Source organism: Poeciliopsis prolifica, unplaced genomic scaffold (assembly GCF_027474105.1).
Source record: "Poeciliopsis prolifica strain line A6 unplaced genomic scaffold, Auburn_PproV2 SCAFFOLD025, whole genome shotgun sequence".
Classification (NCBI taxonomy): Eukaryota; Metazoa; Chordata; class Actinopteri; order Cyprinodontiformes; family Poeciliidae; genus Poeciliopsis; species Poeciliopsis prolifica.
In genome coordinates, this window is record NW_026562400.1 from 4,299,767 (window position 1) to 4,323,942 (window position 24,176).

General features: G+C 38.3%; 1 protein-coding gene across 3 annotated transcripts in view; it reads left to right on the forward strand.

Annotated features, from left to right (window-relative positions):
• The first annotated feature begins 678 nt into the window (after positions 1–678).
• The window catches only part of LOC129370810 (raftlin-like), a 137,056-nt gene continuing 113,558 nt past the window's right edge, over positions 679–24,176 (forward strand). The window contains exons 1-2 of one of the 3 annotated variants that reach the window (XM_055047007.1): positions 679–1,202; positions 19,298–19,479. In XM_055047007.1, the coding sequence (XP_054902982.1) occupies positions 19,332–19,479 (148 nt within the window). In that variant the 5' untranslated portion in view covers positions 679–1,202; positions 19,298–19,331. The remainder of the gene's footprint in view (positions 1,203–19,297; positions 19,480–24,176) is intronic. The other 2 variants (XM_055047008.1, XM_055047009.1) reach the window with 2 other exon arrangements.

Sequence of the window (24,176 nt, forward strand, 5' to 3'; positions counted from 1 at the left end):
TTAATGACTGGCCAACTGAAAATGTTTTAATTATTCTAGAAGACCACAAAGAACCTATAGAAATATCTAATTAGAACACAAAATCCAGTCTTTGACTAGGTCATAAATTTTGACACAGTGCTATGACCTTAAAGAGAATGCTAATGCTTAAAACTAGATAGTCTGGGTGAAATAATTCTACAAAGAATGGTGAGCCAAAATTCATCCAGAGTAGACCAGAAATCACAAACACTTCATAGCCACTGTTGTCACCAGGGAGTGATTATTTTCAGGGGGGCATTACTTTTTCCTCACAGGAGCACAATAGTTTAGGAAGGTGCTTTTGTTTAAAATAAAAATTAAATGATTCTGTTTGATATATTAAAATTTGTTTGAGCAGAGAAATGTTAAGCGTGAAGAAAAACAGAATAAAATAGCTTTCAGTGCAACATGAAAGTCTTCAGCCACACGGTTATCGACTTCACATCTTTCTCCCTGACAAATTATCGATCTGCCCACCTTTTCTTAAGTCCTTCACTCCCGAAACAACACCGGCCAACCTCCCCGCTGTTCTTCCCTTCCTCTGACTCTGGTATTTCCCACAAAAAGCCCCCCGCCTTTCCTCCTCCTCCTGCCAGCCTCCCTGTCATCCCCCTCCTCCTTCCCCTTCCCTCTCCTCAGATGGATTCTTCAGTCAGTCGTGTGGAACCAGAGCGGCTGCCGGAGAGACAGACGCAGAGAGAGGCTGCTCAGAGCAGACGCCGGGTCAGAGCGCTCAGTTTGCTTCAGACAATCACAGGGCAGAGAGACGAGTGCACAGGAAAAAGAGGTAGAACACCACAGAGAGATAGGCTGGAGAGAGGGAGAGAGAGACAAGAGGGAGGTAAATATGTGACAGGATGTGGTTTCCCTGAGCTTGCACAACATACTTTGAGCATGACCTAAACGCACCGAGTGTACAAGTGTGTTTGAGCTCCGTTAGGTGCTGAAGAGGGGGGGAAACGAAGCCAACCGCTGGAGCTGTTGTTTCTGCTTGTTTCTCAGACGGAGGATTGTGTTTTCCCTTCAGAGAGCCCGCTCCTTCACAACCTCCGTCAGCTTGTTGGACAGCACTCTGAAGCAGTGTTCTTGTCTTTCACACCTCTAAAGTAGAATGAGATATTTTGACGGGAGCTCTGGATTTGTCTCCAAGCAGTGAACTTCTCAACCAGATAGTGAAACAGGTAAGTTTGCTTCTCGGTTCAGCGGTTCAGCGTGTGTGTGTCTTAACAGATGTTTTACTCTCTGCGCTCCCGCGTGATCCTCTGGATAGCAGCCACTGTAAACTTAAACCACATGGCTGTAAGTGTTTACTGTGCAACAGGGAGCTGATTCACACCACAATCCATGAGTGTGTCCGACACACAAGTTTAAATCCACAGCCACCGCATGCAAGATGTTTGATCGTCTCAGAGCAACATGCAAAAACAAACAGTCATCCTGAATATAAATAGATCTGGTTGATTAGAAGTGTGAGATTGGCCACAGATTAAACCCAGATACAGTTGCTGTCACTTGTGAGAAGAATCACAAGTTGGTTTCTGAACTGTTGTACTGTACAAACATATAGACAAATTAAATCCAACCTTACTATAGAAGCACCTGGCATACTCTTCATCACACTGAGGTCTGCTGACATTTGTTTCCTCATCTTTTTTCTGGTTCTATGTCAGGGGTTCGATCAGATATAACTTTGACTGGTTGATTGCGACATATTGTCTGTTTTCTTTTGCAGGAATTCTCTTGCAGGTTTTCTGCTGTGTTTGGTACCATTGTCCTGCTAATGACCCATTTTGGGTCTAGCTTCAGCTGTTAGACAGATGGTTTCTGCACATTTGTGGTACACGAAGGAGTTCATGGCTGGGTAAATAAACGCTGTGGCTGCGGAACAAGCACAGATCATCATACCATTGTGCTTTGCAGTTGGTATAAGGTATATGCGTGAATATGCTCATATTTTTTCCCCTCCAAACATATTTACTCGTATATCTTGTGACCAAATATTTTTATTTTGTTCTCATATGTCCAAAGGTTGCTGTTCCAGAGGTCTGACGGTTTGTTAGGGTGCACTAGTTATGTTTTCATAAGCTTTTTGGAGAGAAGCTGCTGTCTTCCGTTGACCCCTCCAAACTTATCTTTAATCCCATGAATGGTTTAACATTTAACATGCTAATTAAGGAGTTCATTAGCATGTTATTTTATCTGACTGGGTTTTGGAGCTGTTAGTTTTTTCAGGGTGTTGCATAATCTAACCTTGGCCTCATTTTGCTGAGATATCTACTCCTTGGAAGTCTGGCAGCTGTCTTAAATATTTCACAATTCTGAATGGCAATCTATAGCTGCAAAGAGTATAGCATAAAGTTTTGAAATAGATACATTAAGATTTGTTTTAATACAGAAAATTAAAGGAAGCTTTTTAGTTCATTCCTATTGTTTAAAGCAAATTTTTAGTACAATTTAATATTCTTATCAAGAGTAATATGTGACCCTTCATTATTTACCAAAAAATACAGAAATAAGTTGACATAATTTGCTCAAATAAAAAACTAAGTGTGGAATAAATACATATTCAGTTGCACTATTTGTGTCAGTAAGCTGTGAAACGTCAATGCAGATATTGCATTAAGGTTGACAGAAGAAATGCGAAAACAAAACTTTCTTATTTCCTCCTTTAAAAAAAAAAAAAAACAAACATCATTTTTTATGTGTTTTTAAAATCAGTTGAAGAGCCACAGATGTCTCCAGAGCCACAAGGAGGGAATCTCTGCTGTTGAATGAAGGATTTCAGATCCTTCAATGGCACCTTCTCAGATTGATGGGCAGCAACACTTGCTTCTTTAAGGTGATTGGATTTGACTTGTCCTCACCTGCAATCAAGTGCAGTTGATCACCTGGCTTCCGCTTTCATTGTTACATTCTGTAGAAAAAGTTATGCCATAAGCTAATAACATTTTTGTGTGGTCCAGTGGTTAAGCCACTGTTGTGTCTTTGTGCACTGACAATAAAATAAGTCTAATAAGTCTAATCCCTGCCAGTTTATCCTTTTCTCCCTCTGAATGTTTACCTGGTTGCTCCATGTTCTCCGAGTGAGCATCCAGCTGGAGATTTAAAGGGAAAACAACTTGCATGGATTGAAGGAGGAGTCCAGGACTGTTGGGGGGTAGAGAGGAAGAGCCAGGGGGGGAGTGAACAAGAAAAATGACTGTGTGTTTGGGGTTGAAAGTGAGTGAGAGAGCTCAGTCTCAGTGAACTGCTGTTAATTGGTTCCAGCTGGCGAGATGTGGAGGACCAGCCGGCGATAACTCGACAGCGCAGGCGGGTCAGGAGTTTTCTTAGACACACACTCACGCACACGCTTTATACGAGTAATATGAAGTGCTGATTGTGTTTTATCAATCAGTGTTTTTCTTTTTGAGTAATTCATATCAGAAACACAAGATACAAAGTAAGAAATAGTAACAACATAAATTTATTTTATCTGACCTTATTAACCTGAACCCCATTTATAGGCCTAAATTAAAATCATTTGATTGTAATGCAGTTAAAAAAGTATTTTCTTTCTGAAAGGATAGATCTGTGTTTCCTAAAACTTTCTATGTTTCTTTTCTCAGCTTTGTAGAAAACAAAATCTGTTTCTTTGACCGTGTTATACATTTTATGTTTAATTTCATGATTAGAAGTTTCACTTTATTAATACTGCACACAGTACTGCATAACACTATCATGCACTTATGTGGAAACAGTTTAGCTTAAGGTTACTCTTTATAACATCTTAGTCAACGTTTAGCACACTTAGATTGAAACCAAAACCTCTCAGAAAGTTATTGCTTCATTTTCTTCCCCCAAACAAACTTATTCTCATTCCTTTAACATTCAGTAGTTGGTAGATCATCTAATTAAGATATTTAGCACTATCTGGACTTTTTACACTAAAGATCAAACATGAGTCACATCAGGTCTTTGGTACAAACGGTCCTGGAGGGAAACTAGAATATCTCTGTCTCTGACACCTCTGTCTCAAAGGGCGGGATGACCCAGAAGACTTTCTGACCAGATGCCCTAACCATCTGACTCAGCAGATCTGCTCCAGCCTTCCACAGATGACAGAATGCCTCCTCTGATCTCTTATGGTGGATCTAAAACTTTCAGTCATGATTAAATGCCACGACTGAGAAAACAGATAGACTAGTAAATGAAGTTGCTTCACATTTTGGCCCAGGTCTGCAAAGGCAACTCCAACCAATCTGTAAGCCTCCTGCTCCATTCTGACTTCTCTCATGAACAAGATGCACAGATACTTAAACTACTTGAGCCAGAGATCACAAAAGAGGATTAGTGCCACTGAAATTAATAAATTAAAGAGAATTTCAACTTTTCATCTCAGAATTATTACTTCTCAAAACTCAAACTTTTTTCTGAGTTCTGACCGCCGATCTCAGAAGATTAAAGTCAAAATTTTGAGGAAAACAAATATTTTTTTTCCTTTATTAGTGGCCCTAGACCTCCTCCACAAAAGACTCATCACCCACCACATCATATAGGTATAGTCCAGATCCATGGCCTCAGACTGATTGGTAATTAACTGTATTAAAACGCCATGATGTTCAACACAAATATAAATGTCACCATTTAGCAAAAGCTAATTCGCATTTGAGGTCCTTTGGCAAGTTACAAATGGGGGCTAACTTTAATCCCAGCCACTTTACATGATACCAAAAATTTCAAAAGTGTAAGAAATTCAGAAAAAAAATCCAGCAATGTGGGAGGAAATGCTGAGAGGCGTGGCCAAGTGTTGCACATTGCAAATACATCACACATCTGTAAGGCTGAGTAACAGCACTGATCAATCCTCCATGCGGCAATGCATTGTCCAGCCAGTCCAACTCCTGACTCACCATTGGGTGGAGGTGTGTGTCTGAGTGAGATGGCTTAATACCCGAATGCAGGGCTGTTTGATACAAAGCTGTACCACTTTAAAAAAATAGGAGAATTCAACCGTTAGACCAAAGCAGGCCAGCACTGAGATGGAGATGGTTTTAGACAAACTGAACAAATTCAACTCAAATTTGTATGGCGACATAAACATATAACCCTAAATAACCTATTTAGAAAGTGAGTCATACTTTAATTCCTGAGGTCACTTGAAGTCTACTTTTTCTACTGCTAACTCTTGAATCTAGACCTTAAAATCAAATCCAACTCATTATTCAGCAATTTGAAGCTATAAAAATAGGAAGAAATGTCATCCTCCCTCTGATGTATTCAGACAAAGCCATCAACACAACTTAATTGCAAGATAAACAAGAAATTAAACGTATCCAGTTTCATTATACTTATACAAAAACACTAATGTAGAATAAATGTAAACACAGACGGTATATACATGTGTTCAGATTATAATCAGTTGTTTATAGGAGAATACATTTACTGCAGAATACATTTACACGTTCTGACCAGCACACATAAATGCTGCAGATATACATGACCTTTTACGCAGCTGCACATGTTCACAGACGCATTGTAAAGACATGCACATACATGCACGTGTACAGAAGAGGCTTTAGAAACCATTTACACCAGAGAAGCCTGCCCCACCGGAGCATGGCTTCTGTAAACGGGGAAGTGGTTGTGGTTTCTACACTGGTACGATGTCAAACCAAAATGGGAGCCATTAGTCAAGGCAGAAAGTTCAAACGAGGACTAATGTAGAGATTTAATAACCCAAACTGCAAGGGAACATATGGCTTCACTTGGGAAGGGAAGGAAATTATATGATAGTTATATTTTTGCTTAATGAAGCTGATTTGTAGGTCTTAAATTACGATCAGTATTTTCCTTTTCTAAACATTTATTTCTGTTCTGTCGGATTAAATGCAATGCTACATTATACATTTATTTAATTGATTTTTATGTAAATTTAATACATGTGTCACTTTTACTAAGAATACTGAATGCCAAAGCTTCACATTATAGGAGGTGCACAGAACTGACCGAGTCCTTAACTCTTTATATTTCCTTTAAACCTAATTCTAGCTCGTAAATGTCATCTTGATAAGCTTTACTCATACTGACGAGAATAAGACAGACGATTGCAGCAGCTAATGAGCTCCTTCTAATGTTAGAGGAGGTGTTTTGTATGATTAGCTAATCCAGCTACTTTATTTGGCAGACATTTTTATTCATAATCTTAACCTTTATTGATGACTGTAACATTTATGAAGGTAGATTTGTGACCTTTATTAATAATTTTATATTATCACCCATATTAAACAGTGACTATTAAATCTAACAGCTAAATCCCACTCATTTTTCCTTTTTGTAATAAGCCCAGCATGCAGTGCCTTCTAAAAATATTCAGCTCATGAGGACGTCTTCAAATTTTGTCAAGCTGAGGTGACAAACTTTGGTGTTTTGTTGGGATTAAGATCAAGGCAAAGCAACAGATGTGTGTTGATTTAGCTGAACACATCTTCCTATAAACTCTTAACAGCTTTCCTGTAAAAACTCTGACGGAGTTGACGAAATGCTGAACTACCTCAATTTATATGATGTTAAGCATTAAAATTAAGCATTTATTTCACTGACAATCATATTCTATGGTGTTGACACATCATGGTGGTGACGAATAACTTAGGAATAAAACGGAAGAAAAAACTAAACAACATAAGCCAACAAAGCTGAATATATGATGCCCCCCAATAATGCCAGATTTTTTTTTGGTAGTCTTTTTATGCCTGACAGTGTTGACAAAACTTGGAACAAATTTCAATGGAAAATATATAACAATGATTTTCAATTCAATTTGATACTATTATAATTTATTTGAATACTTAATTGTCATGCTTGTATATTATCTTAGTATTCCTTAAATTGTTTTAAACTATTATAACATATTGAGTTCTATTGGTTTCTGTCACAGCTTTATTCAGTCAGTAATGACTCTCACCTGGTCTCCATCGCAACAATCGGCTTCCCTCAGCATGTCTTCTGTTTCCTGTCATTCTTTGGCGAATGTTGTCTTCCATCCAGATCAGGTCGTCCTGGTTCTTGATTTTATGCTTCGTTCAATAAGTTTCTTTTGTAGTAAGGTGTTTCTATTTCAAACCATTTTTTTTAGCCTGGATTTGCATAAAATTTAAATCCAATACATTGGAGTTTGTCCTTGTAACATGTCAAATTGTGATATAGCTAAATACTTTTGCAAGGCAGTGAATTTGCATATCTGTTACATTCAGCTGCTGCCAGGTTCCTTATTTGGGTTCTGAATGTATTTTCTTCAGCGAGCCGCCGCATCGTTTATTTTCTGACAGCATGTTGACTTTCTTTCGCTCCAGTCTTTTAGCAAACAGCTACTTTAATCACTTTCTGTTTGCTATCTGATCTGGGCACTGTGAATCCCTCTGTGCCATGTGAAATTTGATTAAGGTAATCATTGACTCATGTAAACCATATTGTGCTCTCTACTGCATGCAGTGTAAGGAGACTGACACTAATATATGCTGTTTTGTTTTCATTTCTTATTTATCTTTTTTTATTCATGGTTTTATTTATTTTGATTTGATTTTATGTTTCATTAATTTAAATTTTTCACAAACATACAAACTTACTGTGGGACATGAAAAGGTCTGCAAGATGAGTTTCTTCTATGGCTTATCTTTCTATTCTTGAGAGAAATATATGGGATTATTTGATATACAATTACTACTAAAACCAGTAATTCTATTTTTTAAATAATTTTATTCTGCTTGGCCTTATTTTATTTGTTCTGTTGAATGTTAAATATCTTACATTTAAATCTTCCAGGGGTATGAATAATTTTGAGCCAAACTGTACACTTTTCTTCACTCATCTCATATTTATATTATGTTATTTGAATCTGGCATTTTACTCCTGACCAAAAACAACACATTGAGATTATATGTACAATCATAAAAAAAAAAAAAAAAGAAAATGTCAATATTGAGGTTGAGGCGTAGCTTTGTCTCAGACTAAAGAAATAAAAGCTGAGCTCCCCAGACATTTCTTTCAGTCAAAGCGACTTGTGTTGTAATGGGTGGTCAGGAAAATTGCAGCACTATTGATTGGATAATGTCCAACATGGACATGTCAATAGGGTGCATAAAAATCCAAGAACTGAGCTGGAGCTAGCGTTAATAAAAAATGACCTGCCCAGAGCAATTTCAAAGAAAGCAAAGAATCACTCATGGGAAATCTCTTCTAAACCCCTCGTGTCATAGAGAAAATAGGAAAAACGAGATTTCCTGTTTTTGTCCAATATTATTGTGACTTCATTGCTTTGAATTTATTCTGTGTTGGCTGAAGTCAAGCTAAATGGTTTTCCGTATTTCAGAAATTTTCAAAAAAGTGATAATTCATGAGGGACATGAATGTTTGGTTACTGCATGGAAACGAGGATTTTTTTTTTCCAGGAGATGAGGAGCGATGGAAACCTTGCAGGGACCAGGAAGAAAAGGAGGGAAAAAAATCCAACAATGAAAGCGGGAAAGGTTGCGGAAGATTGGTGCTATTCTTCTCCAGAGATGAGGATGGTCGAAGAGGGGTTTGTTCCCATGGCAATATCTCCCTGGATGGGAGCTAGCGTGTGTGTGTGGGCATTTGTGAGCGAGGACGGACCAGGCCTTGAGACGGAGAGGAGATGAAGGTGGGCCAAGGCTGTTGCACTCTTTGGAGACGCTGGAAGCCTTGGAACAGCCGAGAATCCTCTGACAGCCTCCATTGTTTATTCGTCTCGGCTCCACTTACAGTCTTCCAACCTCCTTGTATTTATGTTAAATCCGTCCTTTTTAAAATAGGAATCGCCCTTGGACTCTTAAAACAAAATTAGCTCAAAGAGTTGCACTGACATTTTCCACATTTGGCAACCACGGCCATCTTTTCAGGGATTTATAGGTTCATATGTGATGCTTTCTTCAACTGTGAATGAAAGTCCTTATTTCCATTTCTTTATTACTTCAAACCAGAATTTTTTGTAATCTTCACAAACTACAAATTAACATGTTTGTTGATATTGTCATTTAACTTTGACCTATTACCTCAAAGAAAAGCTTCTAAAGTCAAAGGACGAGAGTGGATCTTTAGACACGTTTTCCCTTGTAACTTGTTAGAAAAGACAATTAGTTTCCATTCCTTTCTGTTTTACACATTTACTGGCAGGCCTGCAGGAGGAAAAGGCTTAAAGATTAATAAGTTTTACTACAGAAAATGTTGCTCTTATTAGTTTTCTCAGGGGGAAAACCCCACATAACAAAATCCTTTTTCTCCATGTTGTCATTATGAGAGGACTAAGTCATCCTCTTTAACATTTAACAAGTTTGGAGCACAGAGACAGAGGAATCTTTGACTATTCCTTTTTGCATGATCTTGTTGGACTTTTCAGTTTTGGGCTTTGAGTCATTTTCTTTCTCTCAGCTCAAATAACTTATTTTAGGACTAAGACGGCTTTGGGAGAACATTAAATTTGAGTGTAATGAAGTATTTTTGTTGACTTGGTCATACATTTTGGATCATTGATTAAAGATTCAATAAAACCACTTTTATCGTAGAGTCCATCCACACAGTTTTGGTTATAATATCCTCGTATCCCCTTTTCACAAGCTTGTCGGATCCTTAGCAGAGAAATAAACAGAACCTCCATCTCACTCAACATTGTGAATGAGTTGCTTTTCCACATATTTATCTTTTGTTTCATATCAGACATTGAAGAAGATTTTGTTCCATGTGACCAACTCAGTTAAATCCAGTTCAGTTGGTGAATAACATTCAGCCTACACTGCAGCCGATTATGCTTTTAAGAACAAAAACTAGAGTAAACAGAAGCCAAAAAAATAAACAAATAATGTTGCGTTGGATCAAAGATATATTGTAAAAATACTTCTCAAAACCAAGAGAACAAATAAAGAAGATACTGTAGAAGAAACACTCTGTTAGTAAAGATAATGACCTAGATTTATGGATTCTTGATCACAGATTTGCTTCTACAAAGGGTTCAGAATCTTATAAATAATAAAGTTAAAATATATATCTTTTAATGGTAATTCTGACTTTTAAATCTTTATCTGCTCTGATACAGCAGGGAAAAAGAAACATGCAAATATTCCCTCAGGAAGCAGCGGGACCATTGCTTTACATTTAAAATCAGTGAAGTGGAGGAAAAGCCTGTTTCTGATCTGCTGAATCTGCAAAAAAGGTTCACAACAGTCATATAATGTAAGTCATGTAACTGTTGGGAGGAAAGAAAGAAAAAAAGAAGGGGATTTCCAGATTCAACATCAGGGGTGTGTGAGTTCATTCATGTGTTCATTCAGAATATGCTTGTAATATCACAAACCAAACATATCTAGTTCTTTTCTCACCCACTCCTGGTAAGATCTAGATCAGATAAAACAAACAAAACAAGATGTGTTAAATGACACTATTTTGTGTCGGTGACGTCAATTAAACCTGTTTAGTTCTGATCTAGTTCAGAGATAACGGCGACGCAGGATGATAAGATGTATCTTCAAATCTTAAAATGACGGACAGAACACATGAATTTTCCACAATTATCTGAACATTAGAGATGGGAAATTCCCTCATTCACCATGAGCAGGAGAAAGTAAACCAAAAGTGTGCAGAGCACATGTCCCACTTATCTACTTTAGATGATCCACTGAGATGAATAAAGCTTCAATGCTACATATTTACCAAGGTCCTCTGACACTAAAAGCTTTTTCCTTTCTGTTTTTTTCAAGTATTATGCTTATAGGTATATGTGTAACTGAAAACAGAACATAAAGCCTTTGGCAAAAATATGAACATTACTAAAAAGACATAAACTGTGTATTTGAAACGACCTCTCAGCCGATTGAAAAACACCCTATAATGACTCAAAACTTTGAGTTGAGCAATTATACTGTACTCTACATAACTCTCGCCTTGTCCCTTGTTTTCATCTGTTGTCTGAGCAACAGCTTGGCTACAAATACTCCAGGTGGTTTAGTGTGGAAAAACATGAATATGTGGCAAAATACTGTTGAAAATATATAGAAATGATACTTTTTGTTAGGTTTATTTCCCAAAGAGCCTGGATATCCTGTTAGAGAACAGGGCATTCAAAACTTTAAATATGAGATTGTTCTTAGAAACAACACATTTTTGTTTGTACTGTAAATACATTTATTAAAATAAAAGATTGGATTTTTCTAAAATTTTCGGCTTGAAGTCATTCAACTTTGACAAAATGGACTTATTCTAAGTGCAGATTGCTCTTATATTATAGATCACCTGAAGTGTTCAAACCAACAGGTTCTGTTCCTGCATTTCCTTTATAGTCCATTTTGTTGATGATCCCTTTCTTGGGTATTTATTCACCTGCACTTCCCAGATTGCACTTAAATATTCGCCACAAAAATCGGCTCAGAGCTCAACTTTTCTTGTCAGATTAAAAAAGATCAAACATTTAAAACTGGCCCAGAGCACAGAGGGGATAAAGTATTTGAAAGCAAACTGGAGAAATCAGGCTTAAAAGCGAGACTACATGGAGAAGAACAGGCGAAAAAAGTGTCCTAATTAATGTCTTCGTCTATTAATCCATTCTGAAGCTTGCCAAACTGCTAGGTTTGATCTGTCCAACACAACTATCAAAGCCCTATAACACGGTCCTGTAATGTGGGGGAGATCTCAGTCAGGCAGCATTAAGCGCTGTCACTAACACTGAAGCCTGATAGGCTCTTTGTATGATCATCTTTCATGCTGAAGTGTGATTTTCTAATAAGAATAACTCTAATTTAAAGCTCCATAAACCCGTTTTTCTGCATGAATTGTGAATCAAATGACAATCTAAAGACTGCCTCTCATTGTGACAGATCAAAAAAAAGACTTGCTGTGAAAATCTGCAGCTTTACAAGGATTTTGTAGTCTAATTAGACAGCCGCTATTGTTTCAGTGGCAGGAAAGATGCTGTGCTCATCACAAAAATAGAAAAAAATTTGCTGTGCACAATCTTCTGTGCATGTAATGTTTGACAGACATGCCTTGGATAAAGCTGCTGGCATCTGCAGCGTAAAGTCTTCAATAACTCAATCCAAAAGTAATACTGATCCTTTTAATTGATTAGTAAAACACAACATAATATCTTACAAACATTTGTTTCTTTTAATGATGATTCCGGCGTACACCTAGTGAAAACCCCAAAAAACATTTTCAATGAATATTTTTCAGAGCATTAAAAAATTTTTTTAATCCAGAAATGCTACCTCTAGTCGGTTATGATAAACTGGTAATGGATATCAACAAAGTCCTAAGAATAAGATGGAAAAATTGAGTGGAAGGAAAAAATATTGATGACTGAATGATATGCAAGTATTACTTCCGTCTACAATGAAGACTTTGTAGCACTTAGCATCAATCGGGTGCTTTTTTATTGTTCTTAGTAGAGCAAACATGTTTCTGACCCTCTGTGGTTCAGTATTGGCTTATGAGGAATATGAAAGTTGTGGCTCATATCTCGGATAAATCTTCGTGTGAGTAGTGGCTCTTGAATCTCTTCCTCCAGCCGAAGTACATATCTTATGATCCTGAGAATGCTTTGTTTCTCAATCCTCTCAAAGTTGTGCTGATCTCTGGCATGATTTTTGCACTCTGTGAAATGTTAGGTTCTTTTGCTCCTTTGTGGCTTTACACATTTTTCCAAAGGTAAAAACTAGATGTCAGTTTCTGTTTGAGGTGTATTGTCCAGTAAAAAGAAGCTTTGGTTTGATAGCTGGCTTTAAATCACTTTGCTTTATGTCTTCTGACAGGTAATTCTTAATAGTTGACTCCAATCAACTGTTTTATCTGAAAGACTGTCAGTGGAGCCTTCAAAGAAATAAATCAATGACTTCAGTTTAATATTTTTGCAAATTTCCAGAGGCTGTGACCCATTTGATCAGTGTGAAAGCAGAAAGCTGGACAGGCCTCAGACTGATAAACTGCTGTTGACTGGCATGTAGAAAACAGCGTTGATGTTGTCGATCCCACTTAGCACAACTCAAAGTGCTTTGGGATGTTTTGGTTGAAAGGACCAATGGTAAGTGCACTCCGCCCCAACAAAGAAACCCAATCTCTGGCTTATGATCTCGGATAAAGCCTCTTATCAAATAAAACCTGAAAATACATTTACTGGGAGACAAAAGGTAGAACAAAACGGCACACGGATCGTTTCTAATTCAGCAAAAGCCAAATCAATGGCTCTTTCTTCCTGCTTCTCTTTCAAATGTATTTGATGTCAGTCGTCCATGTAAAGTATCCATGAATCCCAGCTCACCAGATTTCAGAAGTACTGAGCGAAAGCAGGGAGAACGGGTTCTGAAAACTTTGATATTCCGCTAATGTCGATGGAACAAAATTTCACAATTGCAGTGTTTCCATTAAGTAAGAATCGCAATTAAAATCCCACGATAAGTCATTAAAAATATATACCATCTTCCTACCACTTCCTGTCATCGTCTTTTCTTTTCCAGCCTTTGTTGATCACATGACTCGTATGATGCAAAGAAAGTGTTGCCATTGCAGTCTTGCAAAACACACTCATTTCATTGCAGCTAAAAATCCACTTCATCCTAGTGCAAGAACTTTTTCTCAAAAACAAAAACTGTTTTTTTCAAAAATGGTGTGTTTCCACTGAGAAAGTGTATTTTGGAATTCCGATTTGCGTTAAGTTTATGAAAGTAAATTCCTACATCTCATAAGAACTTTGGATTTCCTCTGTGAGCTAAACATTAACACTACATCCGTTCGCCTTCACCTCACCAGTCTTGAAGCATTCCTTTCCATTTTTTCCTCATTCACTTTGTCTTCCTTTCACACCACTTCCTTGACCTCTCTTACTCCCCATCCTATTGTTCTGGCTGCTTCATCTCCAAGTCTCACAGACTGCATGACAGTGCCGCACCCACCATTCTTGTTTTGCCCTCTCTCCTCGGGATCGAGGCAGAAATAACTGAAGTTATTTACAAGTCTCTGCAGGCGACAGAGGAGATCCAACAGTTGGAAAATTGAGATTCTTTTGGTTTTTCTGTGATGCCAGATGATCCTTTCTGGTAAATTGCAGGGCAGCATCCTGAATAATGGGGCTAGGGGAGGTAATTGCTTTTAATGCTGCTTTCCAGTTACCTGGGAAGTCATAACTTTTTGACATTAAACCCAAAGTAAAAACATTCTAATTAAGAAGTCGGAACTTCAACTTGACGACACTCAGAGACTTTGCTTGCAGTACATCTATAAATCATTTTAAGCTCTACTTTCCATAAGCAAATGCCTCTTTTGATTTGTTCAGTTTATAGTTGAAGGCGCTACATGTAATATTGATTTTAGATGCACTCTTACATGTGTGTCTTTTAAAATAATCATGTTTCCACCACATCTTACTACTGTTTATGCAAGGAGAGGTCTTGTTGAAATGCAACGTCAGCCTTAAACTGGAGATAGATAGGGTTACTCCCAGTTCCTTAGTGGGAAATCCGACTTCGGAGGGCATTCCAGTTGAATTTTGCGACTGAGAATTTGGAAATTTCCCGTTCTGAGTACAATCAGAATGCAGCATAATGATTTTAACTGTGCTAACTCCTTTAAATTATACTTTGCTCTAAATATTAAACTGATGTTGTCTCCTGAGCCGCACAAAAAGTTTTGCAAGTCGATCTCAAACAATAGCATCTTTGCTAGTTAGGACACTGTAAAAGAAATCCTAATTCTGAAAAACCTTTTCCTGAAATGGTTAAAATATATGGTCAGAGCAGTTCTGCTCTCTGTAAAGTAGAGTTGGAAGCCTGAAAGGCGGATATTAGATGGTTACCTGCCTGTGGATCAAGCTTGGCGCAGGCTGATTTATTTTGTTGGCAGCCATGCTAACTCTCTTTGCCTGTTCTTGAAATGTTCCTAAAATAGTTATCTGAAAGAGTGATTGGTGGAACCCATTTGCTATAAATATAGGGATTTTTCCATATTAGAAATATGTCCAAACAGCCAATTTTCTTTCAACTGAAAAGTTTTAAAGAAATTTCCTTCCTTTAGCCAGTTGGCTGACAGCATGTAGCTTCAGGTTGGTGGTGATTGATAGGAGGATTCCTCTCGTATCCAAGACATGATTATATGTTTCTCCTAAACATGACTTAAAACCATCCGGCTATCTTTTTTTTTTTTAATGGAAAATATTTTTAGGAAATCTTTTTCACTTCATTCCTTTTGCTGTGGTCACAAAGCGGCAGGTGGGGGAGTGGAAACAAATTCTGGTCACTGCGATTATCTCCAATTTGTAATTTAGAGCAATAGAATGAGGCAACAGGGATTGTTTCGGAAAACTGGAAACGAGTTAATGCTCATCACAAAGCAAAAATATTTCTGCTTTTTCTGCACTTTTCAAACATGAAAGGCTGAATGGTAGATTTTAGCGAGTCAGTCAGCTACACTGCTTAGGAGAAAGTGTGCTTTAGGTATTTAATTTACCAAGTAACATTTTTTCTTAAACTTTTTCTTGATTAGAAGCATTTCCAAACAGCCGGTGGTCTTTGAAATGTAAATGTTAAGAATACCGTTCTTCCCTCTCCTAGCAAAACTGCTATCAGTTCAAGCAGCAGGTGGTGGAAGGAAGGCAGTGTTTGAATATGGTGGTCAATTCAATGCTTTCTCTGACTGAAGTAGTTGGCAGTAGTTCCCTGATATAAAAGCTGTCACCACATAGGTTTCAAATTAGCAGAAAGATTTCAAATTTATCTTCCTTTCTGACTTAAAAGTTGAAGATAAAACCTTCAGCCATTGCTGTGAGAACCAGAAAACTGTGGTCACTGTGGTACTTTCACTGGTAACACTGTAACCCAGAAACGGTTTACCTTTTACCAAGACTTTTAAAATTTTATAATTTGATTCTGGGTTTTCTGTAGTTCTGTTCTTTGTGATATGTTGGTCAGTTTGAGGTTTGCTAGTTACCCGGCTGCAGAAATGAGCTTCCTACATGTCAGAGTACCAACAGAAAGAATAACTCTTTGTTTCTAAACAAAGCCTAAAACCTTTTTCTTTTTAAACAAATGAATTTGGTGGTATTGCCTTTCTTTGGTATCCCCTGAAATTACAGGAAGGGGAGAAGTGGCGTGTTTATCTATGTTTAACATAATCAGAGAACCCCTTCCTGTTGTGTTTGGTATCTCATTAGAAACATTTTAAACTGCAGGGACAATTACATGCAGGATATTAGAAATTTTGAGGCCCTGGCTTTAATAAAAAAGCAGAAAGAGATGCATCCCATGTTTGAAACTGGGGGCCTTTTATATTTGCAAAATTACAAAAGTAAATTTGCTTAATAGAAACACAAATTTTGAAAAAAAAAAACAAAACATATTTTTTGATGAAAGGTTTGAAGTTGCAGGATGAAGTTGATTTTCGCCTGTATCAAAGTCAGTGTGTTTCCAGATCTGCAATGGAAATACATTTTTGCATCATACAAATTGTGATCAGCAACCAGACGCTACTAGTGGCAGAAAAGGTAAAAAAGATAACAAGAAATGGCAGGAGAATGATGCTGCAGCTTTTTTGAATGACTTATCATGTGAACAAACTTCTTTCTATTGCATTTTTTGTTTACTGTGGAAACACCACAATTGTGAAATTGCGTTTTGTTTTTTGTTTTCAAAATTAGTGGAATTGAAACATTTTTTGCTCACGTTTGTAATGGAAACACAGCTGCTGTTTAGCACCTCTGCAGCTTTGCTCACAGACTAAGGGTCGGGTGGATACATGTCCACCGGTTTTAATTACAAACCAAACAGTGTTCAATCCATTTCTGGAACTTGTAGTGATAAGAGTGTGATTCATAAAGCTCAACAAAGACATTCATGTTCAAGCCACAGGAAACAGTGCTTTTCATGACAACTGTAATGAATCTTTTGCTTCATCTCTCACTCCTTTTGCTGCTCCCGGCACTCTTGTCATATGCTGATCACCTCTTTTCCTATTCACTGCACTCTAATTGCTTGCTCTTTCTCTCTCTGGACTCTGCTTGCCATGCATTACCTGCTGCCCGCTCTCCTCCTCTGCCTCCCCCCATCTTTTTAGATGAACAGTCTCCATCCCGGCCACCCAACACTTCCTCTCTCTCCCTTGATTGATTCCAACCTTTTCCATTCTCGCTGTTCACCTCATTAACGGAGCCCCCGTCTGCTCATTTCCTTTTTCGCCACCCACTTCTTCCTACATCCCTACCCCCCCGGTTTACTTCCTGTCCTGTCGGCTCCAAAGCGACAGCCGACTTGGATCCTGCAGAGGCCCAGCAACATTCCATAATTAGATGGGAACATAATAAAGAAGCAGAGAGGGTGTCTCATCAGCTGAGGTGGAAGCAGAGGGCACTACAGCCATCCGTCCGTCCATTCTGTCTGGAGTTTAATCAGACGAACACAATCGGATGCTGAGCCTAAAGCATGCATGATTCAGTACCCCTCCCCTTCTCAATTTACCCAAGCCATCAACAGTAATTCAACAAGTGTATGTGCTGGAACAAATCAGTTTAACATAGTCATACCTCCAGTGATATTAGTTTTTCTTATCGTTAATGTTTCTTCTAAGGTGGAACTTTTTTATTATTTTTGTGCCTGCAAAGTTTTCACAGTGTTTGTTGTCTTGAAACAAACTAAAAACATTGAACCATCTCAGTTTGCTTCTAAATGTCAAGCAATCAAATTTTATTTATATTGTACTTTTCAGCAATAAAGCATTTCAAAGTATTTTGCATCTTAAACAACTGAAACATTACATTTTGTCAAGTGCCATCGTTCAACAATCAACATCAGAGAGTTGATTAATTTTTTATTGATTACATTTAAAAGGCAACTCTAAACAGGTGGGTTTTTAGTCTAGATTTTAAGACACTCAGTGTTTCAATTGAAAAACACTACATGGAAATTACATGTTTATTAATGAAGTAGAACTTCCCTTTTTCACTTCTTTACCGACATAGTTTCTCCTGATGCTGCTGGGCCAAGCTATTCTTCAAGTCTGCCTCCCTTTGCAAGTTTCACAGCGATTGAGAGATCCAGAACTACAAACACAAGGATTTTTAATCCGGTCCTGCATCCAACACGCAAATCAATTGTCTCTATCATCAGGATTGTTATTCTTACTTTCCAATAGATGTATTTTCCTGTTCTCTACCAGAAATTCAGTAGAACTGAACTGATTCTGTGAGATAGTGTAAATGTGTTTTCGTTGACCTTCAAATGTTCAGGTTGTTGAGTCGCCTTTCTCTTTTCTTTACTCCATCATTTTACATTTTTCTTTTACAAAACCTTTTAAATTCAACCACACACAAGGTTTGATGAACAAATGTGAAATGTTGAAGGTACATAGAAAAGACTTTTCAAAACTGTTACTTTTTTTCCTTCATAGTCGTTCAGAGTCTGATTTGCTGGTGTAATTTTGATCACTGTTCCTCTTGCAAAACCCAAGTTCAAGGTGTCGATAGCTGGAGATTCCCCTTCAGGATTTTGTGTTATAGAGCATAATTTATTGTTTTGTCATTTACGGCAAGCGCCACTAACATCATGATGAAACATGGTGGCAAAATATCTGCAACGCCATTGGCAAGCTTCTTCTTTTTTTCTTTTTTTTATCGGGTTACAGGAAAGTGTATCAAAGTTTATCGGAAGTCAGACTGAACTAAACAGATGGCAATTTGAGATAAAAACTTGTCAGAAAAGTTTTCATCTCAACATCTGGTGATTCTAAACATACTGAGCTACAATGGAATCAAAGCATATTCATGTGCCACAATGTAGGTAACTCCAAGTAAAGACTTAAATCCAATTTATAATCTGTGGAACTATAAATTCACTTGCAAAGAGCAATGAGAAAAAAACCTTAGCTTCTACATTTGCAAATTTTTGATTTGGAGTGGCTGAACACAAATGCATGTCACACTTTAACAAATTTTACAAATACCTTTCCAAACATACTACATGCTTTTCTATTAATACCATAATTATACACGTTGCGATGTTTGTCTGCCACATGAAGTCCCAAAGAAACACTGAAATTTGAAACTGTAATGAGAGAAAATGAGGAAATGATCAGAGTGCCAATACTTTTGCAAGATACGTAAAGAAAGTGGACATGTTGAGGGTTGTTGTGACAGAGAAAGATTTTAGGGATGGGGTGAGATGGAGTTATGAAGACTCCCAAATGGGGGAGAAAAAAATAAGTGTTTGATGCAGATTTTTGATGAACAGCTTCTGTTTTTTGTTCTTGTGTTCAGCAGGATCTGCATAGGACTGACAAACTGTGGAGCCATGGGCTGCGGACTGCGAAAGATGAAACCGGCGTCAGATGAGAACAGTCCGGGAAAGATTTACTCCACTCTCAAGAGACCACAAGTGGAGACCAAGGTGGGCGTGGCCTATACATACCGGTACCTGGACTTCCTGATTGGCAAAGACGGTAAGCTCTACAATTTACTTTTATCGACTCCCTGCAGATAATTTCCACATATCTTCCCCTAATGTCCACAGAGAGAAAATGAACTCTCCAGAGCTTCCACTGTTATCGATCTGTTATCCTTACAGCCTCATAAAGCAGATACATTATTATCATTTTACTCTGGCAGGTGGTAAAAATGTGAGTGGCTGCTCTTTTGAGGGTTTTGCTGATTCATGTTACCTCACAATAGGGCAACAGAGTGAGAATGGTAACTCTGCTGGGCAATATCTTCACTTTATGCAATGTTTGGACTTATTCAACTAAAGCCACATCCAGTATGATTAATTTGACCTGTGAAAATGCCACTATGACACATTCCCAGCAGAAAAAAAAAACATTAAGGACTGAAGAGATCTGTGTCTCATGGAGTAAGAGCACGCTGGCTATAATTTTCATCACAATTTTCTCATAATAACAGAGTGTTAATTAGTGCTTGTTGCCTGTATGGCAGCATCTATTATAATTTCACTCCTGACAGTTAGTCAGTCATGATTTGTGCTAATGATATAGAACTTTCCAGACCAGTTTGTGTCAAACATCCAGCTGGCGGCCGTATTTAATGCGTACCAGAGTCTAGCCTGCTATGGCAGGGGATGCAAACAAACTAAATGGACATCGCCTAATTGTTTGAATGTGTGTTGTTCAAGGTCAAAAGTTTTATCTTGAAAAAATAGTGATTAGTGGTTGATTTTATTAAGCAGCTAAAGATATTCTGAAAGCTTCCTTTCAAAACATGGATGTGTGACACCTCCCTTCACAAAAGTATCCGACTAGTTACAAAGAAAAGGAGCCCGACGAGCCTTCTGTGCTTCTTTCTCTCTCCAATCAGAGGTGTTTGTAAGATGGAAGGTGGCCATTTTTTCTGACATGGCGAATTGGTATTGATTCTAAAGGAGCACTCCTGGGTGCTTGTGAAGAATTCGCTCAACATTGTGGATTAAGTTATTTGTAAGGCTGAATTGTTTCAGGGGAAGAAAAAAACAACTGTTTTTGGGTCAAAATTATCTAAAGATTTGATTGTGACGACAAACTAAAGAAGTGAAAACAGAGAACAAACAAACATGGCTTCAAATATATTTGTATTTTTCATCTTTATTATGCATTTTATGGGCGGTGTGACTTATACTCCCGAGTGACTTATAATCCGGAAAATATGGTAATCACCTAGACGTTTCTTTCAAACAAAAAACTCCAAATGGAAACTCCAGGAAATAGTTTGAAAACAACAAATTTTCAAGGGTACCACATAATTTGTATTTGATGGATTTGGATTTTTCCAGAATTCTCCATTTAAATTAATATTTTATTGTTTTTAAGGGTCATAGTGTGCTGAAATGAAGTCAACTCTTGGATCCTTTTAGTTGCAAGTTGAAAATACACTCAGTTCCCCTCTGTACTATTAAATACAAGGCATATTTCTTTAAGCTGAACTTATTCGGACTGTCCGACAACCGTGCACTCTGTGTTGGACAGTAAACTTCTTGACTGGAACCAGCGTTCATATCTAACCATTTTGTAAGCAAGCGACACCAAGTTGATAAGGTTGAGAGTTGGCATAACCAGTTACAAGCATTGGCTTGACTGCCATTATCCGCTAGCATCCGTTAGGATTGTGGGAAATGAAGGAATTTGTCACAAGAAATGTCGGGAGTCGTGCGCTCAAATATGAAATCTCAAATGTGGAGTCACGTATTATACCCAAAACACCTGAGTTTATGGGAGCCTTTGGTGAGCTTTTGCCTTTATGTGAGCTGTGTGATTGACTGACGACCTGTACAGTCTGTACCCCACTTTTCACTCGCTGACTGCTCAGATAGAGTTCAGCCCCCAAGGTCCATGAATAGGATTAGGCTGGTATAGAAGATGGATGGATTGATAAACATGCCATTCTCCTGCCCCTTTCTGATTATCCTTTATTACGGAAGACAGAAAGCCTGCTGGAGTAAGGTCTGGGTTAATATAGGTTTAGGCATGGTATTAGAGTGAGATTAGGGTTAAACATATAATGGAGGTCACAAAGGCTGAGGTAAGTTAATGGGAAATAAATGCACCAGGTGGAGGAGGAGCCTGACTGGTATATTTAGCCGTAGCTCAGTTATTTCTGGCCCCAAGAGTTACAGCTGAAGTGGTGGTGGGTGGGGGTTGGGTGGAGGTTTGTTGTGGGGATGGGGTTGCCACAGGAAGCAGGGAGATGTAGTGTGTTGTGTGCTCATCCTGACAGTTGATTAGTCTCCATTACTTTGCGAGGCGGACGAGGTGGATGGATGAAGGAGCCGAGGAACGTCCGGGGGGCCAGACATCCTCTGGGACCTGACATGAGGGCGGGGCACAGATTGGGTGCCTCATTATAACAGTGTGTGTGTGTGTGTGATTCATGGCCATTTTTTTATTATTAGCCTCAATAATGGTGGGGGTTCAGACCTTATAGTAATCAGTTTCCTTTTAGCCACTGCCAGTATATATTTCCTTCTTTGTTACATGTGTGTTTGCTGGCTTCCCAGTGGAGCACATTAAATTAAAGAAATATGTATGTACATGTGGCCCCAGAGTGTGAAATATTTCATGCATTCAGCAGATTTTCAGGTTGAAGGGTTAGTGTGTAACTCGTGGCTGTAATCACTCTGTACCATGTACCAAAGTGAAGGTACTAATTCATGTATCTGACTTTTTTCTACAGGAAACCTGTAAAATATTTAAGCATATTCAAAGATTATGAATAAGAAAACAGGCTGTGGTTAGAGCTGGAGGGCCACGAATACTGACTTTCACATAGTTATCAACAGACAGATACCTAGTTGATTATTTTTACATTTTGGGTAATTAAACTTTTTTTGAGTCAAATAATAAATTGCATTGCTTTAGGATACTATGTTAACTAATCAATATGGTCATTCTACATTGTAATAGGAGAAACTAAAATGTTTCCTGTACATTATGATGCTTCTGATCATGCAAATGGTTCTGGTTCATTTTTTATTTATTTTATTATCTTTATTGTTATCTAAAAAATAAGGACTGCCACTGTCTTTCTGCTGCTAGGTTTCATTTGCATGCTGTACATAAACTCTGGAGAAAGTTTGTGGCTGCATGACAGTCTCCCAAGTGAACAATTATCGTTTCTTCTCTCATAGCATTTACAAAGTTGTTGTGGCTGCGATGTCAAGTAGCCATCTATTCCTTTCAAACATGCAGCTTATCGGCCGAAATCAAAAGTGTGAAAGTAGCCAAATAAAGCTGGTATGTTAATCAGCTGTGAGTTTTCCTTCCCCAGAAAACTCAAATGCCTGAAAGTCAGATTTACTCTGTCAACAAGTTGAATTCAAACACAATGTTTGCTATTTAAAGTATGGAATGGTTTCTTCATGATTTCTACTAGTATATTTTGCAAATTCCCCAAAAGTCACTATTTTCTCGGAAATTGAAGGCTGATTTTTTTTTTCTCTCCTTTTCTGCTTAGGTGACTTGTTCCTGGTTTTGTACGGCATGTCACATATGCTCAAAAAGAGCAAAATATCTCTAAATGTAGAGAAGCAGCAGAACTCTGCCTCAACATATTTCACAAGCAATGTTTTGTTTCCCGTTTTCCTCACGAATTGCAGAGTTCACCCTCATAAAGCTGGGCTCACTCCACTTCTGCACCATGAATAATGTTTGCTGTAATTGCTCGCCACAGAATTAGATCATAGCATGGCTGCTGCTGTTGCCACCGCCACAGTGTCCCCGCAGGTTAGTTACCAGTCGCCAAATGTACAAAAATAACACCTTTCAGCACAGAAACACTGATGAGAGACGAGGTAAATTGGTGAAGATCTGCATGTAATGAACCCGTTCTGAATATCAGCATGGGCCCTCCAGTGAGCTGCTGTTCAGTTTCAAGGTTGTCCTGTTCAACTTTTAAAAAACACAGGAAAAAACCAAAACACAGAGTTTGTTTGATATTGAGATCGTGACCCCACAGGGAGTCCAGGAAGCGCTCGGCTGTTTCCATGTTAGATGATGTGGAAAGCGACCATTTCACTCTAAATACAAGTGCTGCCGACTCTGGGATGTTATTTTCCACAATGTGATTTTCAGATGTTTAAAAAGGCAGGAGGAATTGAAACGTTGAAAACTTGCTCAATATGCAGGATGTCTGCAGCTCCGTACGCACGGGGAATACTGCAAAAATAAAGATGTTGCCGTGGACATGGATGCCGGTTAGGACATGCTCACACACGGATCCAGATCCAGGCACACACAGCGTTTGATATCATCTCAGGAACGAGACACCTCATTTATATGCAAAGCCCCCGGAGCCCCGAGTCCCCTTGTTAATATGAGCTGTAGCAGTGGTGGCAGGTGACTGAGAAGCCCCCCATCCATCCCAATCCTCTGTCTATTATTCCTCTTAAATGTAAGACTGAGCTGCAGGAAGGGTCAGCAGGAACGACAAGCAGCAGAGTTGCTTTTCCGAGGGGAGATTAGTCGCTGGATGGTGGGGAAGCCCGGATTTATCCTCAGGCTCCTCAGCTTGAGAGGTGGAATTGAATCACAGTTATTGAAGGGGAGAATGACATTGAAGACTGAATTCACGGTCATGTGGTTTTTACATTAGATTTCCATTAAAGCTCCACTGCCCAAGGTTTGGCTCCGCAGCTGGAATAAAAACGCGATTTTAG